Source organism: Heloderma suspectum, chromosome 2, assembly GCF_057233095.1.
Source record: "Heloderma suspectum isolate Gila_16-S chromosome 2, 16-S_ref, whole genome shotgun sequence".
NCBI classification, from domain to species: Eukaryota; Metazoa; Chordata; class Lepidosauria; order Squamata; family Helodermatidae; genus Heloderma; species Heloderma suspectum.
In genome coordinates, this window is record NC_139459.1 from 193,507,709 (window position 1) to 193,526,636 (window position 18,928).

The following is an 18,928-nucleotide window of genomic DNA, read 5'->3' on the forward strand; positions in this document are numbered from 1 at the left end:
GGGGCTTACTCCCAGGTATGTGTGCATAGGTTTTACAGTGCTGATTAGGAAAAGTCCTGAATTGTTTTTAGATTACGTTTTTATGATGTTTATTCTTTGTGTTATTGTGCTGATTATGGTTTGTATTGATTTCGGGTTATTATACTAATTATGGATATCTGTATTTGTAAGTTGCTTGAAGACTGCTTTTTGTGGTGGGAAGCAATGCATGCATTTAAATCATCATCAGATTTAATGAGATCTGCAGTAATAATGTGGACCACCTGGCACATTTACAGCCTGATCCTGCTCATGAATTCACAGGGTATATCCTATGGAATTCAATGGGGCTTACTCCCAAGTAAGTCTGATTGCAGCCCTACTTGGACTTTAGGAAAATGAGGAATAAATTATAGGACTGAAGGCATCTATCAAAACAGCCATCTGCCACCCAACCTTGAAATTAAATGGATGAATATGAACTTGAGCACACTCCGGGAGAGAGCGCAGGACAGGAAGGCCTGGCGTGCTATGGTCCATGGGGTCACGAAGAGTCGGACACGACTGAACGACTGAACAACAACATGAACTGTAACCAATTGCTGGAACATATTTCTCCAATTTAACTTGAAAACAATCCCAGGACTGCACATGGTGGGACCAATGGCCACTTTTCTTGCAGTTAGACAATGGAACCAATTACCTAGAGGGTTGATGGGTTTTCTTCCTTGCTGGAGGTCTTCAAGCCATCTCTTGAGGATGTTCTAGCCCTGGGTTTCTTGCATCAAGCAGGGGGTGGACTAGATGGCCTACAAGCCCCCTCCAACTCTAGGATTCTTCAGTGGCAAGGGTGTTGAGTCTCTTTCAGCCCAGGGCCTAACTCCATTTGGGAGAAGCTGTCAAGGGGCACTTTCCAGGGACAGCTGGAGCCAAAGCGCAGGGCAAATTCTACAGCTTCTGTTTTATGCAATTACACAAGTAAAAATGTAGGGACTGATTTATGCATTACAGCTGAATGTTAGTGACCATTGGAACATGAGCAACTACTCAATGCCAGGACTTCATGTATCTGTGGGAAATTATTGGCATCGCACTAAGATTTATGTAGCAGAGCTCATTCACACTGTATGTGGTAGGTCTGAGAGCTTTTCTACACAAGGCTGTTAATCTACTGTATCTTCTTTTGCTTTCATCACAGAATTGAGATCCAGCCACTACACAAAGTAGTTTCTGCTTTTCCACTACCCAACCTTGAAGTGACAGTGAGGTGTAGTGGAATAGCACAATTACACAAGTGGAAAAAGCATTTTCTTGTGCTTTCACAAATTATTGACGCATTTTCCCTGCTTCGAAAAAACTCGCTGAAAGTGCTCATTAGACACAAAAGCAGAACTGGAGGGCGGCAATGTCACCTAAATAACCCATAAACAACTGTGAGTAGGGAATGACAAGTGCACAATAAATGCCTCGTGTAGAAAAGCCCTTAGCTTTGAATGTACAATTGTGGTGTTATGTCTCATAACATGTGAAGCAGACAGTAGAAACAGGAAACGTATGGAAGACACATGCCACAAATCTGTTACCAACTGTGTCCACTGTGTGTCCCTATGTGTTTGGAGGCTTAGACGAGCAAGCACTAAGATGGACATGCAAATACAATATAGGCGTTCATAAGCCTACGGGCAGGAAAATGCACGTATTCTCCAAGGATAGCTGTGGGATTTATAATTGCATACGTTTTACAGGCATGACAAGAATACATGCTAAATCAGAGCTGTCCTCAGTTTCTCTTCCTGAGTTAAGCACATGTCTGCTTGTATCTGCACCAGTGGCTATGGAGACTAGAGGGTTCCTATCAATTCCATATTTAGCTTAGTCTGAGACTTGTCCCTGAATTTACAGTCTGCACAGAATGGCTCCATTCCAGCACATGGAATGATTTATGTTTACTTTCTCCCAATCAGAGCTGTTTTGGATACACGAAGTTATTAGGCACATATGTTATTGATTTGCATCTGCAAGCTTCTGATTAAAATAAATATACAGCAGAGCTTCTGTGCCAATTGGGGTGTTTGTGGGGGCACAGCTTTGGTGGCAAACGGTGTGGGGTAAAGGTTTGGAGGGGCAGATGCACTTTGACATGCCATCCAAGTTTCACTGGGATATCTCAGTGCACTTATCTTGTGGCTCAGTCCAACATCCACTTTTGGAACTGGAAAATAGATTGGGTCCTTAATGTGCAAATGTTTGTTCACTCACAGCTTGATAAAGAACTCAGAGCTTCCTAGGCTAATAAAAATAAAACATGGAGCCAGTTGTAATATTTTGGACACTTGTATATCTTCGATAGCCAACTGTTTGCTGATTGCAAACTGCTTGCTATAAAACAAAGCAGCTGTTGAGCTCTTAGGAACAGAAGAAGCTGCCGTATTGGTCCATGTAGCTCAGAACTGACTGGCACTGGCTCTCCGGGGTTTCAGACAATTCCCCCCAGCCTTACTTGGAGATGTCAGGGTTTGAACCTGAGGCCTTCCACATGTAAAGTTTGTGCTCTACCAGTTAGCTATTACCCTTCCTTTCCACTTCTTGTCCTTGTACTCTTGTGACAGCAACAGAGGGCTTTCTTTCAAACCCTTTGCTTGGGCTTTGCTTCCTCCAGGCAGAATTAATAAGAGAACAAAGTATGAACATCTGTTCAAAAAACAGTCTGCACCCCTATTTCCCCCCTCGAAACATTTGGTTAAGTTCAGAGGCGGCATTTTTCATTTAGTACTTGATAGACCAGCTTTCCATTCTTGAGCCTCAGTTTGCATGCACATAGGAAGGAAAGGAAAGGTTCCTTCTGTGCAAGCACCAAGTCACTGCTGACCCCTAGAATGACGCCGCTTTCGCTGGCATTTTTATGGCAGACTATAGCGGGGTGGTTTGCCATTGCCTTCCCCAGTCGTGGCTACCATTCCCCCAGCAAGCTGGGTACTCATTTTACCGACCTCGGAAGGATGGAAGGCTGAGTCGACCTGAGCCGGCTACCCGAGACCCGGCTTCCGCTGGGATCAAACTCAGGTCGTGGGGAGAGTTTTCGGTTGCAATACTGCCGCCTCCCACTCTGTGCCACACAAGGCTCTTGCACATAGGATGTCCCATTAATTTCTATGGAGAAAGCAGATCAGGATTTCCTTGTACATATGGATCTGCTGCAGGAGACCATGATGGATTGGAGCAATGGGCTGCAGATTCTAAGCAGAACAGTTTACAGGTTAAGGCCATTTTACACATGACACAGCGAATCTGGCTTTGTCGTGGAGTAGACCGTTGACAGAGTCCACAGCTAATCCTGGCTCCTTGATGAGCATATGTGTATACACATATTTGCAAAAAGCATATTAATTGTATTTACACTTTACATGTTTAGGTGTATGTATAAAACAACTGATATGTACTTCAATCAAAAAATTTAATGCATGGAGTGGGACATAACTTCCTGGAAGTCAATGAGACCAACTTCTATGTATAACAGATGTGGTTAGAATCATCAAGGTGTCACAATAACTGCTGGAAAGTACCAAACATCAAAACATTTCCAAAAGCATATGCCTGACAGAGGGAATCCCGAGTTCAAATTCCAGCTCAGCTATAGGTGTTCTTTGGGAATGTCTCTATCCCTCAGTAAATAAATCTGCAAAGTGTACTAGCCCCTCCCCACTTTTTTTTTTTACTAGTCCACCTACTTAAATATCCCTTCATCATCAACTGTTGTAGTTTCCGTGATGAATTATTACTTGCCATAGGCAAGCATGCAAGTGGCCATTTACAAGAAAGCAATTAGGATGCTTAACTCACACTGGTCTTAATGAGATTTAATCACTTGGTGTGTAGGGTTGCAACCTTATTTTTTTCTGTTTTATATTTTTAAGAGATACTTTTTCTACCCTTTTTGCCATTTTTTCTTCTCTTGCCTTCCTCTCCTTTCCCATTACAGAACATTTGATTTGTTTCAGTTCATTGTTTTCTTCCCAAACGAAATCCTGTAATTTCAACTGAGTCCCAAAATAGAAATATTTCCCAGTAATAATTTTTCTCCTTTGATATATTTCTGTAACTATAATGTCGCTCATGCAAAATGATACACTTTTGCAAAATAGTGCCTTTTTTCTGGTGCAGGTTTAATAAATATAAAAGAATTTCCATGCAAAATAATGACATTTTTAAAGCAACTTTGAGTCTTCTTTGTGAAATGAGATTATATGTCTTTCACTCGGGTTTACTCAGCTGCCCTGTCATGGGTACATTATGTGCAGATATAAATACTTTTGTAGAGTGTAAGGCAAGGAAGGTTAATTCCTTGCAGGTGACAACTTGGAGGTGTGCTGAATGAACAGGCACAGGATCTCCCTACATCTCTCCTGTTGGTGCCTGTGTCTTCTGTTTTATCTTTTAATACTCTCAAGTTCAGCCCTGAAGCTGATTAAAATATTGCAATCCCTCCACCCCCACGCGCCCCACGAAAGCATTTCCAAATGGTGGCGTTTGCAAGCTGCTCATATGCATATCTGACCAATCATATGGAGGAAGAATCTGCACAGCCCATTCCTGGTGGCACTTGGCACAGAGACTCTTCATATGTTTGGACCAATGCAGATGGTGTGTGTGGCTTGCCAATGTTGTATCCTGTGTGATACATACAATACTACCATATATGTGTATGTGTGTGTGTGTAAAGTTTGAATCAGCCCTTAGTTTAGATCAGGGGTAGGCAACCTAGTGCTCTCAAAATGTGTTGGACTACAACTCCTATAAACCCCAGCCAGCATAGCCAATGGTCAGGAATTGTGGGAGTTGTAGTCCAAAACATCTGGAGGGCACCAGCTTGCCTACCCCTGTTATAGACTGTGATTTCCACCACCATCCTGGTCACATTTTCAAAGGGTTCGCTTTCCACCGCTATGCCCAGAATTTAGAAGCTTTCACCTTGTGTTGACTTGGCGTTTAGCTTTTCAAAAAGTCTAGTTCATAAGTGACTATGAAAAAGCAGCTGTTAGATGCTGGATGTTTGTATCCACTCCAGATTGATTGCCATAGATCTGGAGGCACCTAAGAAGAGCTGCCCCTCCAGTAATAACATCAGAATAGCATGGCTGAGGGCTGGTGCAGACAACACTTAACCATGTTTTGTTTCTTTAACCCTGGTTGATTCCAAACATATAGTGCAACCATGGTTTAGTTTCCCTGGCAGACAGGTATAGGGAAACACCAGCAAAATCTGCTTGTCACCTTTCAAGCAGAGAGACAGAGAAACTGCCTTAACCATGGTTTGCTGGTGCAGGTTTTATTTATGACATTTATATCCCACTTCCATGACTGAACTTAAGGCAGCATTCCCTGGTAGTCTCCCAAACAGGTGCAGACCAGACCCAGCCCTGCTTAGCTTCAGCAGAGTTACTGCATCTTGTGCCTTCAGACCATGCCCTGGGACTACATCACTCCAAGGCATGGTCTGAAGGCACGTTGCTGCAATTGCTGAAGTGAAGCAGGGCTGGATCTGATCAGTGATTGGATGGGGGAACCACCTGGGAACTCTATGAATGCTGCCTTGAATGGAAGGAACAATGGCTTGCATACCCACTTCATGCTATGGTTTCTGGCCAATCCATAAGCAAGGTTTTTATATTCAACAATAATGCTTAAGCATTTTAAGGAAAAGAACCCAAACCATAGTTAAGTGTTCTGTCTCCATAGGGTTTGTGTGTGGCTTAGATATGGTTCAGGAAGGCATTTTTCCTGGTCAGTTTTCTCCAATTTCTGGAGAACAGAGAGGCCCCCAAGAACACCGAAATTGGCCATCCCCAGTTTACTCAATTCACCTTTGGATGGATGGCACTGGAACAGTTTTAAAGAATTCAGAATGAACACCAGCACCTATCTCACCTGTACATGTATGTGCAAGCACACCTGTAGGTGTATGCGAAAGCATGAAGTAGAGATGTGCAGGATCAAAGGTGCATGGAGGCATGCTAGGCAGGAAGTGAGAGCACCCACACCTAGCCCCTCCTTCTTGCCCCCTGCAGCTGCTCTTATAAGGGAAGTCTCCAGGGCGTGTTGTTAACACTCACTCTGGTGGAGGGGAGACATTCCTCTGCCCTATCCCAATTCCTGGCGCTCATCTGTTAATGCACACTGTGTGTGGCACAATCAAGTTATCTTGAATCCATCACATCTCTGGGATGATTTTGTAGGGCTTATTTTGGTCCTGCTTACAGGTACAAATCACACAGAAAATGACACACTTGCACATGTCTGTCCGTCCATCCATTCATCCATCCATCCATCCATCCCTCCATCTATCCATCCATCCATCCATCCATCCATCCATCCATCCATCCATCCAATCTTCCATGTTCATATATGTGCAAAGAGCTGTAGTACATGCAAACCAGTCTCAAATTCCTCTGGCACAAAACACTTGCATACGTGTGCATGTGAAGCTGACTTTGTTTTTGCAAGTATGCGCTTCTGTATCTGCTTTCTCCTTTGCACATGCTACACACACACACACATACACACACACATGTATACACACCCTACAGGCTCATTCTAAACCCTGGCTTATGAATGACCCTTAATTGGTGTTTCCAAGGCAGCACCCCTTTGGGCAGAGCAGCTGTGCTCTTTACAAGCATGATCACTCCCATTTTTCAGGCGTTGGTGGCGAGACGGGCTGGCGTCAGGTTACAGATCCAGGGGGTATTTATATTAATGTATGTTCTAGGAGAGGTGGGTTCCCCCCTCCCTTTTTTTTTACTAGAGAAAACAAATTAAGAACGCCTGAAGCCGTCATCTGTTCCGTGAAATTTTTCCTGCAGAGGATCAATCCTAGTCATGGGGGCTCTAGCCCAAATCTTCTTGGCCAGATTTCAAACACGGTTTGCTGTTGCCACTGACGAAGGCCTGGAGGACCAGCACTGGAAGCTGAAGGGGTGACCTTGAACTTTCTTGCTGAGCCAATGAGTCAGACATTTGATCTCTGGTCCCAGAGCTGTTCCCTGCAGTTAGGACTGTTGTTTGGGTTTGTCGAAGGAGTTGCTGAGCTTTTTCAGTGTCTTTTTAATCCTCAAAGCTGTGAGTCTGGCCAAGGGGCTCTGAAACCAGCATTCCTTCATGATCTTAGCCAGGGCAGACAAAGTCTAGGAGGTGCGGAGGGCGGGGGGCGGGGGAGAGAGAGAGAGAAAGGAGAATATTATTGTCATGTAGAAACAAAGTCTAGGGGTATTGAATCTCTTTCAATGTGAGGGCCAAATTCCATTTCGGAAAAGCTCTCAGGGGCCACATTCCAGTGGTAGGCGGGGCCAAGGCAAAAGGGGAGGTGCCAAATACCAGCATACTTTAAATTAATGCACTTACTGGCAGTCACTCAGAAGATGCATTTCAACCTTTTAGAATGGGGAAAAAACTGCACAAAACCCATGAACCCACCAAATGATCAGTGTTCAGGGGGAAGAGGGTGGAGGTGGCCATTTGGGGAACTCTGGAGGGCTGGATTGGAACCCCAGGTGGGCCGGATTTGCCCCCCGAGCCTGCGGTTCTGCACCCCTGGTTTAGACTTTCAGCTAGTATCATTCTATATAACTAGAATCCTGTGTACAAATTGTATTGATTGGGGACGTTCACTTGTCACATTTCAATGTTTTTTCTTCCCTCAGCATTCTCCAGATGTTTCTCCCAAATGGGAACCTTCACATTTACCTCAACATTTCACTTTAGGCGAAATTCAGTAACAACAACAATCCCAGGTCTTAGCACTTTTGGCCACTGTGGGGAAAGTTTCTTCACCAGTTCTGAACTCCCAACAGAGTATCCCATGTTAGTGAGAGGCAGATAGCACACATAGCAAAGCTTAAACAACCGCCATTCATATTATCAGTGGGGTCCTTGCTGCATATCTTCCTAGACGTGAACAGCAGACCACCCTAGCCTCAAGACATTTTGTTTGCCTTATTTAAATATTTTTGTTTCCCTCAAAATTCCTTCAGATTCACCTCAGTGTTTTTAACATAGGTGAAATTCAGTGGCAACTTTAGCATTGATAGTACCCCACAAACCTGCAAGCACATGTGGTCGAGCACACGTTTTGCATGCAAAAGGTCCCAGGCATATCCAGGTAGGGTGGGAAAGACGCATGTCTGAAACCCTGGAGAGCCACTGCCAGTCAGTGTAGACCAGTGTGAGGGGCATGTGTGTAAACCTCTGGCCCGTGGGCGTAATCCGGCCTGTGGAAGTTCCCAATCCAAGGTTGGGCACCCTCTGTGAGCCCCTCCCCAAAGCCCTCCCTCTCCTCCAGTCCTGCCCCCTGGCCTGGAGATGACCAGGGAGTGTGTTGGGTGTTAGATGGGTGGAGGAGGAATCCCCTTGTTACCTGAGATCTGTGATCAGAGATAATAAGGGGATTTCCCTGTGCACTGCTCCCGGGGTGGTGGGGGGCAGATTTGTCTTGGTCGGGGCCAATATGGATTCCCTGTCCCTGGTGTACACAATAATGAGCTAGATGGACCAATGGTCTGGCTTGATATGCATCAGCTCCTTATGTTCCAAGGAAGAGCTTTGTCTCTCATTTACACATAAGAAAAGGCAGGCTCAGGAGGATTAGGCATGAGGCTACGCAGACAGCCAGGAGGCTGATTTGCAGAAGGTTCTAGCCAAGTGGAGGGGCCTGGAGGGCGGAATGTTCATGTTGGGCGACAGCTGAAGTGACAGTTGAATATTTATTATTTCCCCCCTGAGGGCTCAGACTGTGTGAGGGAATTTTATCTCTGCAGACTAAGGGATGCCCTCAGTTACAGAAAAAAATATAACCTTTTTTCTAGTGAGCCAGGAGAGTTGGTGCCATCTCTGGAACATTCAGGCATCTCTACACATATCCAGTAACTGTCAGGGGAATCTATCTGGAAGCTTTAAAATTATTTAACCCGGGGTTACGGGATGTGCCATAGAGGGTGGGGAGGGAAAGTGGTGACAGTCCCTGCGACCAATCTCTGTATGTTCAATTGAAAGCCAGAACAGAGCCTCTATGTGTACATCTGAATGCAGGTAGGGCTCTGTCCACACTCATTATCAGGAATGGTGCTTTTTTCAGGCTTCCCAATAGCATGGAAAGAGCCTGATGTACATACAGCGGGTTATGCGTTGGCTCTGTTCTGACCGGCATCTGAATGCATGTAGCTTGTGGGTGGTTGGGAGGAGTGGGTGCAGTCCCACTCCCCACAACCAATTACGTATGTTCAAAGATAGTCTGAAAAGAGCCTGGATCAAGAGAAAGTGCTGTTCAGCAGCAACACACTTCTGGAGCATGTTTGTGTGTGGGGGAGTGCAGGCCATGCCCACACCCCTAAGGACAGCAGCAAGAACATCAGAAAGAGGGTTTACTGTTATGTCCCGTCCCCCCCGTCTCTCTCAGCAGCCCCACTGCCCACAGACCAACTGGGAGCGGCTTTCCTTCCGGAGCCACGTTTCTTTGTATTGTTTTAAAAGCTACTTGAGAGATCATTTGATCAAAATGTGGGGGATACATCTTTTAAAAAAACGACATAAATAAAGCTGAAGTTCCACTGGGAATTGTTAGCTGTTTGGTTGCGATCTACAGTTGCTCAAATCCTGTAATAACAGTTGGCTGCAAACATTGCCACCAACTCAGGCCAAGACTCGGAATAGAATGTGTATTGTTTCCCTCTTCCTCTGTGGATTATGTAGCCTTCGATGGTCGTCATTGTGGAAACCTGTCTTTTGCAACTGGATTTGGATTGTTTCCTTTTCATATTCCCTGGATACATTGTTTGGATTACTTTTTAGTCCAGGTTTACAGATCTACTATAGAGTATGCATATGGGCTATGTGTTAATATTATCAGAATTGCATGAAAATAATTTATTTTCAGGTCTAGAGCCAGCATGTGCAGGGCTGGATTAAATGCTTTTTAGGCCCTAAGCACTCTCATAATCGTAGGACCCCAAGATAGATCTACAGATAAATATTTGCATTGTATAGATCCCATAATCACAAATCTATACCCAGGGCAGTGTGTGTGTTACCCTGGGCTAGTGGGGCACAGCCTTGGGAATATCTAACCTTTAAAATATCCACAGCAAAACCCAAAACAACCGTCCAAAGTCCCAAGATATTCCTCTGTGTTCATATCTTTTCGTTTAAACATACTTTTCTTTTCTTCCTTCTCCAGACCTGTGCTGTTGCTTCCAATTGGTCGTACATAGCAGAGCTAATCAGAAACGTTGCTACAACAGCTTGGAGAGGTCCTATCCTTTATCTCCATGAGAGGGGGAAATGGCCAGGTAGTTTTCCTTTTTTTTTTTCCTATCCATTTTCAAAAAGTTTGGAACACTGACCAATATGGCTACACCCACCCTTAGCAAAATTTGGCAATGCTACACTCTGAAAGCCTTGCCTAGCCATAAGCCAATGAAAATGCCACTGCAAAAAGAACTCACACCATCCAGCTACAAGGAGACTACCCAGCGCAAATTATTGAGAACCTGTTTTTTTTTTTTTTTTTAATGAAGTTGGCATTGATAATACTGACTTGGGTTTGAGTGCTAGTGACAAATTCCACACACAGTCCTTCTATCCTATAATGGATAAACTTTTCATTGAGATGGGCAGATGGCAAGCAACATACGCTACACTCAGTGAGCTGGGCTGCACGACATGAGAGCCCACCATGACTTACTTTACCCACGGGGCCTGTTGCATTGTCCCGGGCACCTGTGGGCACCATTTTTGCATGGAGCCCATGGGTGCCCAGCTTGCTGTGGCTTCTCGTGTGATGCAAACCCAGGAGGGTTATTAGATAACCCTCAAATAACCCTAAAACAAGCAGTGCGTTATTTGAGGGTTGTGCACTGCTGCACTGGCATCTGCCCTGGACCTACACCTAATGGCTGGATCCGAGTTGCCCTTTTATTTCCAGCAACGCCCAGCCACACATACACATGTAGCATCACCATGAGGCATTGTGGGAGATTAAAATGGTGGCTTAGATGCAGCTGCCCAGTGCTGATCCCCATGCTGCTGCTCCTGCCATCGTTAGCCTGCCACCAACAGGTAAGCCCAGAGGGTCCTTTCAAACCTGAAACCAGCCCTGCTTCTTTCATCTGCTTTATGTTAATTAGAGAGAATTAAATTATGTAAGAGCATTCTGGAAAAGTGGCAGCACAATCCTATGCATACTTAATACTCGGGGGTAAGCCCAAGTGAGTTCAATGGTTCTCACTCCCAACAAGGTTTGGTTAGGTCTGCAGCCTGAGTTTTTAGACTCTTGCCTAAAGTAGATGCAGAAAATGACCCACCGTGCTCACAACAGCAACCCAGGGTTGTAAACAAAACCCTGGGTTGCTGTGAACAAGTGGGAGCCAGCGAACATGCTGGCTCCCACCACCCCATTGCTCCCACTGTTTTCATCTGGGTTCCAGTTCTGGGTTGTCTCTCCCCCAGCAACCCAAAGTTCCTAGTTCGCATGCGGTGCAACAGTGTCCCTGGGTTGTTTAGCCCCGACAGGGAGTTATCCGGTGTCAGGAGCCACCATCCTCACTTGCTTCCACTCATTCATGACAGCCCACTTAAAAAAAAAAACACCCTGGGTTGTTCTTGATTGTGACTATCAAAGCAGTTTAAGACTGGGGAGGCTTAATCCCCATTTTTAACCTGACCCCACTATGCAGCTATGCATGTCACAGGATGTGATTTATATAGGGCTGCCTTGGCAATGCAGGAGACTTCACCCCTATTTGGTGTAATATTACTGTAACAACAGAAAGAACTGGTGTAAAGGCATTTGCATCTCTCCCCTGGCTCCCCCCACCCGCCCCCATGTTGAAAGGATTATGCAATTGCTTCACCATGCAGCTAGATTCCAATCATTCTAAGCCAAACTCTGGAAAGTGGGGGTAAAATGTGGTCCTGCCAATTAAAAAAAATAAAAAAGTCAGGATCTGGCTGCATAGTGAAATGAACCTACCCATACTCTACTTTCAGCATCTAAGGTCCTCCTCCGGGTGTCTCCTCTGAGGGTAACTCAGAAGGTGGCAACAAGAGAGAAGGCCATCTCAGTGGTGGCCCCCCATCTGTGGACAGAGTTCCCCAATGAGATCTGCCTGGAGCCAACATTGTTATCTTTTTGGAGCCAGGTTAAGGCCTATCTCTTTTCCCAGGCATTTGGCAGCATATGATTAATAGGTCCTAGATGTATCTTTAGTTATGACTGACTGTTCAAAGTTGTTTTTAGTTATATCTTGTTTGTGTCTATTGTCTGTGTGCTTTTATGTAAATGGCTTTTAAACTTTGTATATTGTATTTTAATGTTTTAACTTTTGTAATTTGCCCAGAGAGCTTCGGCTATGGGGCAGTATAGAATTATAATAAACAATAATAATAATAGTGACAACAACAACAGCAACAGTGAAGTAACCATGTGACTTCTTCTTGATGTACTCAGAGGTGAAAAAAACACACCAAGCCACATTTCACTACCTCTTGAATATACCTTAAGTACATATATGTGAATCAGCTTTCATGGTCATCAACATTTAAAAATCCCTTATGCTACAGGAAAGGAGTTACCTAGATAGGAGGAATGGGATGTTGGCTAGGATAGGCTGAAACTGTTGGCATATGGCTAGCATGCTGAAGACATGATAGTTCAGGATGGCTAGGAACAGGCAAGTGATGGTCTCAGTCTGGGTGGGGCTTTTGGATTAACCAAGAACTCCCCCCCCCCCACACACACTTCATTATACACCTCATTGGCTTTCTCCTTTGCAGGTGGAGCGACAGGCATATCACTCTTGAATCTCCTCCTCTTGTGGTGAACAGCTATGGAGGCTCTTGGAGAAAGGAGCCCGGATGCAAATTCCCATTCGACCATGAAGCTGAATGATCTGGATGATCTTGGGCCAATCACTGTCTCCTGTCCTGACTTAGCTCATAGGACTGTTGTGGGGACAAGATGGGATAACCCCATGTTATTGCCACCCGGAGCTTCTTGGTGGAACAGTGTCCTTCAAACATGATAAATGTTCAAAGGAAGCTTTCTTCCGATGTTCCTTGCCTACTCAGTCCTTTGTGGGAGCCAAGGCCCAGGTAAACATGAATGAGGAGCTGAAGTGGGCCCTGCTGAAGTCTCTGTGGTTGTTTTCACACTAGGGAGGCAGGGGTTAAAGGGCCTTTTGTCTCTCTGGAGGGGCCAAACAGTGGTCAGAGTCAACGCTGGTTGCTAGCCCTCCCTTCAGCCCTTGTCTGGTGAAAAATACGCCCCTGTTGAAAAAGGCGTTGCTAACCAGGGGCATATCCTGTCTTGTCTGCATGAGGGAAAGCCAGATGCAGTGGCCTGAATAACTTGCAACAAACCAACAAATACTCCTCTTTGCTTATCTTGCACGCAGCGTTCAATCTGCTTCTGTGGGGTGGAGCCCTACCTCCTGACCACCCCAAAGTCCTGGTCCCCCTCGCTCCGCCTTCTGAGATTCCAGCAGGCACTGCCCACACACATTCACGCTCTGACCTTCTCAGTCTCTCTCCCTCTCTCTGTGCAAGGCATTTCCTTTCTCTCTCTCTTTGAAATCATGCTGAGATTCTTCCCAGGGAGCTGAAGTTTGCATCCAATACCAAATTCAGCTGGTTTGCTGGGTTCCAACCCAGAGATCAGGTCTACCCATTAAAAATAGCTGGTTAAGTGGGAGAGGCGGCCGATTCCCCTGCCTATTCTTTCCTCAGTTCATTCATCCACCCCTGTCTCTGGCATGCTGTACAGCTCTCCTGGAGTACAGCTTGCTGCAGCAGGGGAAGAGGAACGTAGGCAGAAAGGTTGCTGGGACACAGCCGGCTCCAGGTGCTTGAAGGCCCTTGGACAAGGCACCCTCAATGGGCCCCTTCCCTCAGTGAGTCTACCTTCCCCCTGCCATTGTCCCCACCTGTTCTTGCTCCTCCTCCTCCTCTTTCTCAGCATGGCTACCACTTTCTTGCTTGACAGACAGAGACCCAGGGAGCACGTAGGCAGGGGCATCTACTGCTCCTCCTTCTCGCCACCACCATTATCTGGGCCAGAGTGAGAAGCAGGTGAACGAGCCGGCTGCAAGGGTGAAGAAGAGGAGCAAGTCCAGGGGGCTCCTGTCGGTGGGCCCCTGCTGGAGTGGGGGCCCTTGGCAGGTGCCCAACCATGCCTACCCTTGAGGTGGCCCTGATGGGAGAAGCTGCCCATGGCTACTGTGTCTAATTGGTCGTTTCAGATCTCCAGGTTGCAGCCTGGCAGTCCTAGTTGTTACGTTCTTCCTGTCTGGGCAAATGAGGCGCCACTCAATTTCCCCCCAGGCCAGTTATGCTGGATTTGACTTGGACACTCAGTTCATACCCAGTTATCCTCTCTTTGTTTCTTCCCCAAGGATGGAGGAGAGTGCCACACAGCAGATCAGGCTGGCTCCCCAGGAGTTCACTAGCTACATGCCCACCCCAATCCCGCCTAGAAGAAAGCTGCCCTTTCTAACACTGCTGTGTCACTCACTGGGTCAGAGTACAGCCGATTTGGGATGGTGGGGGTCTGTTGGTCAACACAAACCACCTTCTTCATATCTTCAAAGCTGGGGTCGATTGGCACCATATCAAAGAAAGGAGGCTTGTAGTCTTCTACAATCCCTGCACGAAGAAAAGACGGAGTGATGAGGAGGGAGAAGCTTGAGATGAGAGCGTGCATATATACAGGGCATGTGGCCCATATCGCTATGCCCATGGCTGTCTTAACTCCAACTTCCCAAACCTAGTACCCTCAATTTGTTTTGGGCTACAACTCCCATCAACCTCAACTGGCATGGGCAATGTTCAGGGAAGATGGGAATTGTAGTCCAAACACATCTTGGGAGCTCCAGGTTGGGGAAAGTTGGTCTGACTCATCTGGAAGTGTCTGCAGCATCTATCTGTATCGGTCTGTCTATCACAGGCCCCAGTGTTCTATCACACGCAAGGGCATGACCAAGAACTGGAACACAGGGCAGAGATATGCAGAGAAAGGGTCGGGTTAATGGAAGTAGGAGAAAGTTTAATTTTCAATTACTCCCTTTCAGTTTTATGGGTAAATAAATGTATTTATTTAAGTTGACATCCTGCCTTCCCACTAAAAATAGTGCTCATGGCCACTAACAATCAAATACAGCTAAAATAACATTATAATTAACACATTAAATTCATCAATAAACTCCATTAAAACACCTAAAATAAAAACACATCCATAAGAATGTAATAACAGCACCCACTGGACTAAAACCTACTTCAACAGCAAATCAGCAGCAAAGCCTGAATACAAATGTCTTCGCCTGGTAGCGGAAGGACAACAGAAATGGAGCTAGTCTGGCCTTCCTTGGCAGAGTTCCAGAGCCTGGGAGCAGCCACTGAGAAGGCTCAGTTCCTGCCAAGCATGCCTCCCATGGTGACAGGACAAAGAGAAGGGCTCTTCTGAGGTTCTTAAAACCTGGGCAGCTCATATGGGAAAATGCAGTCTTTCAAACAGCCTGGTCCCAAGCTGTGTAGGACCTTATAGGTGATAACTAGCATTTTGAATTGTGCCTGGAAATGGACTGGCAGACAGTGCAGCTGTTGTAACAATGGGGTCACATGCTCCTTGTAACTGGCCCTGGGTTAACAGTCTGGCCACAGCATTCTGACCCTGCTAAAGTTTCCAAACACCTTTCCAAAGGAATAGCCCCACATAGAGCATTTTACACTAGTCCAGACAAGGGGTGCTTCCAGAAGAGGCTTTTAAAGTGCCTCTTCTGGAAGCACCTCTTGTCTTTTACAGTGCCATCATCCTGCTTACTTCAGAGAATTTTAAAGGGGTGTGTGTGTGTCCACTCATAACCTTCTCATGTTTTCCCACCACTTCTTCTTTTTTCTTTAGTGGAAAATCCGCTAAGTAAAAAAAGATGAAATTGTTGCACGAAGTATTCTTAGCAGTAGTGCTAGGAGCCCTCGACCTGGAACAGGGCTGGCCCTACCATTAGGCAGAGTGAGGCAGGCACCTCAGGCTACATGTGAGGGTAGGTAGCGGCAAGGTGTTGGAGGAGACAGCTATGTGCCATACAACCTGCCTTGAACCCACTAAGATAGCCTGCTGCTTTTAGATGCACTGGAGGACGCTACCCTATTCCCAGTTTTGAAGTAAGATTCAACTGCCAGTTTTGTTGGCTTTTGTACATGGAATGGGAGATGCACCATCTTGTTCTTTGTCACAGGCAGCAAAACATCTTGGGTCAGCCCTGGTCTGGAAGCACCCAGGATATAACTAAGGCATGTGTCACCGTGGCCAGATCTGACTACATGGGATGCAGCTGAAAGGAGGCTTAACCTGCCCATTATCCAAGACAACGGGTTCACCAGCAACATGGAGTAGGTTTAGCTGCCAATCCAGCGGTGGTGTCCCTGAGAGAACTTCTTTACTTTCTCCCATATAAGTGAATGACTTTTGCTCACTCCTGTGGGGAAAAGTAGCACGCTGCACTTGAGGTCACTGTTGTGGGGAAGGCACATGGTAGCCCAGCCCCCGCTGGCAAAAATCCCGCAGGGGGTTCATAGATAGTCTCTACCTCCAGGGTCACATGACATCAGTGCCGGCTCCAGGTTTTGGGGGGCCCTTGGACAAGACACCCTCAATGGGCCTTCACCTTCAGTAAGGGCTTCTTTACATGGAGCTTTTATCCTGCTATTGAAATTGCTCACTCATGGAAGTTTGCAGGCCCTTTCGATCAGCGGTCCCCAACCTTTTTGGTGCCAGGGACCGGCCTCGTGGAAAACAATTTTTCCATGCACGGGGTGTGTGTGTTCTGCTGGCAGACTTCTGGCCGCTGGGACGCATATGGCGTCCACATAGCGGACGCCATTTGCATCCCTATTCTTTGCAGTAATCAGCTACGTAAAGATTTACGTAGCCTATTACTTGAAGAACGCAAATGGTGTTCGCATAGTGGACGCCATTTGCGTCCCAACAGCTGGAAGTCTGCCAGTGGCTGAGTGGAGTGGAGCTGGCCGGGGCCAGCGAGGATTCTGGGGGGGGGGAGACCGATCACCTCCCACCCCTGCGGACCCCCACAGACCCAAGGTGAGGGGGTTTCACACACCCCTGCGGCCCGGTTGCTAACAGGCCAACGGACCGGTACCGGTCTGCAGCCCGGGGGTGGGGACCCGTGCTTTAGATGATGTCGTGAACCTCCAGGGCATCTCCCACACTAAGGGAGCAATCCTCTGCACGTTTAGACAGAAGGAAGTCCTACAGCATTCCCCAGCCAGCTATAGCTGTAGGACTTTCTTCTGTCTAAACCTGCATAGGATTGCACCCTGAATGACCTTCATTCCAATTTTTAATTGGATTGGAGTTAACGAGATATCAAATTACCCCGCTTGTGTTCTACCTGAGTTCCTTCCATATAAAAGAAAAAGCCGCAAGAAGAGGAGCAAGATCAACGCAACATAAGGAAGACTCAGATAAGGGGGAGAAGGAGGGGGAAAGGGGAGGGGGAAAAGAAAGCACGTGTAAAGGGAGTTCGTCGTGATCCTGCATTTAAAATGGAAGCAGAAAGCCCCGTTTTAAATGCTGGATTTTAGGCTGGTGTAGAGATGCCCTGAGTCTACCTCCTCTCCGCCACTGTCCCCAGCTGCTCTTGCTCCTCCCCCTCTTTCTCATCATTGCTACCCCTTGCTTGCTGGACAGGCAGAGAGAGCCAGTGAGTGAGTGGGCAGTTACATCTGCTGCTGCTCCTCCTCATCACCACCAGTGTTGTCTGGGCCAGAGCGAGAGGCAGGTGAACACGCAGGTTGCAATGGCAGAGCAAGTCCAGGAGGCTCTTGTCAGTGGGCCCCTGCTGGAGCGGGGGCCTTCGGCAGGTGCCCAACCATGCCTACCCTTGATGCCAGTCTCTGCTTGAGATATACACGACCTTCCTGAAGACACACACATCCTCCAGCCGTTGTAATAGGAATGTTTATCAACAAGGCAAGCATTCCAGCTGTATTTTTTACTTTATAGCAATGATGACTTTTTATCTGCCAACATGTTAAAAAATGTTTATACAGTTGCACAATTTTTTAAAGAAGTGTTTTGTTAATGCTGCTTGTTGTGTATATGTGTATACTTTCATCTGGATGTTGTTTGTTTCAGGAGGTGTTGAACTATTTTTAGAAGCATATACTTTCAAATGAAGTACTTCAAAGTGTTTCCTGTCCTTGGGAAACCTCAGTGAAGATATGAACTGTGTCTCATGGACAGCAAAAGGTGTACGTAGAGTCATCAGTACAAGCAGACTGCAAGGGGACAAAGTGCACCGATTAATTTATCTTAGTGCCGCCCCATCCTGCAAGAATCTGCACAGCATGCTGTTAGTGTGACCCAAATTCTATTCAAGACACTGATCAATCTCATACAGTAATAAGTTCCTGAGTGTCTTCAACCAGCAACTAGGTTTTATGTTCTGCTTCATCAGCATTTAATTTGAGAGAGCATTTCGCAGTCATTGAGAAGCTGCCTTGAGACCCTGAGAAGAGCGGTTGCTCCTGTTTGTATTTCATGACTTTGAGAGATGATGCTTAAAGTATTCAGACACAAGAAATTATGTGAGGACAGCAAAGGTTCAAGTGAGGTTATTTTCTGTTACTACCTATGGCAGTAGGTACACAGTATCGCCAAATATGGAGCGTTCATTTTAGGCAAGAAGGTCCCATTCTCATTTTAGGAAGCAACAATATCCTGGGGCTGGGGGGGGAGGGGAATCTTCACGACAATGGAATGAGAACAGCATTGGAGTATTGCCCAGATTTTCATGGAATCAGCTTTGGTCTGTCAGGGACACACGAAGCAAGGTAAGTTGAGTGTAGCGTACCTTGAAAATCTGGTTTTCAGCGCTTGAAAGGAGCC

At 46.3% G+C, this 18,928-nt stretch overlaps 1 protein-coding gene across 2 annotated transcripts in view; it reads right to left on the minus strand.

The window, feature by feature from the left end:
* Positions 1-4,131: 4,131 nt before the first annotated feature.
* ACVRL1 (activin A receptor like type 1) overlaps positions 4,132-18,928 on the minus strand; it is a 64,311-nt gene continuing 49,514 nt past the window's right edge. The window contains exons 9-11 of one of the 2 annotated variants that reach the window (XR_014787397.1): positions 14,537-14,667; positions 4,868-7,160; positions 4,132-4,737 (exon numbers count right to left, since the gene is read on the minus strand). Coding sequence is in view for 1 of the 2 variants with exons in the window: in XM_084832317.1 (XP_084688443.1) it covers positions 7,026-7,160; positions 14,537-14,667 (266 nt within the window). In the remaining variant the exon portion in view is untranslated. Of the gene's footprint in view, positions 7,161-14,536; positions 14,668-18,928 lie in introns of both variants that reach the window. The other variant, XM_084832317.1, reaches the window with a different exon arrangement.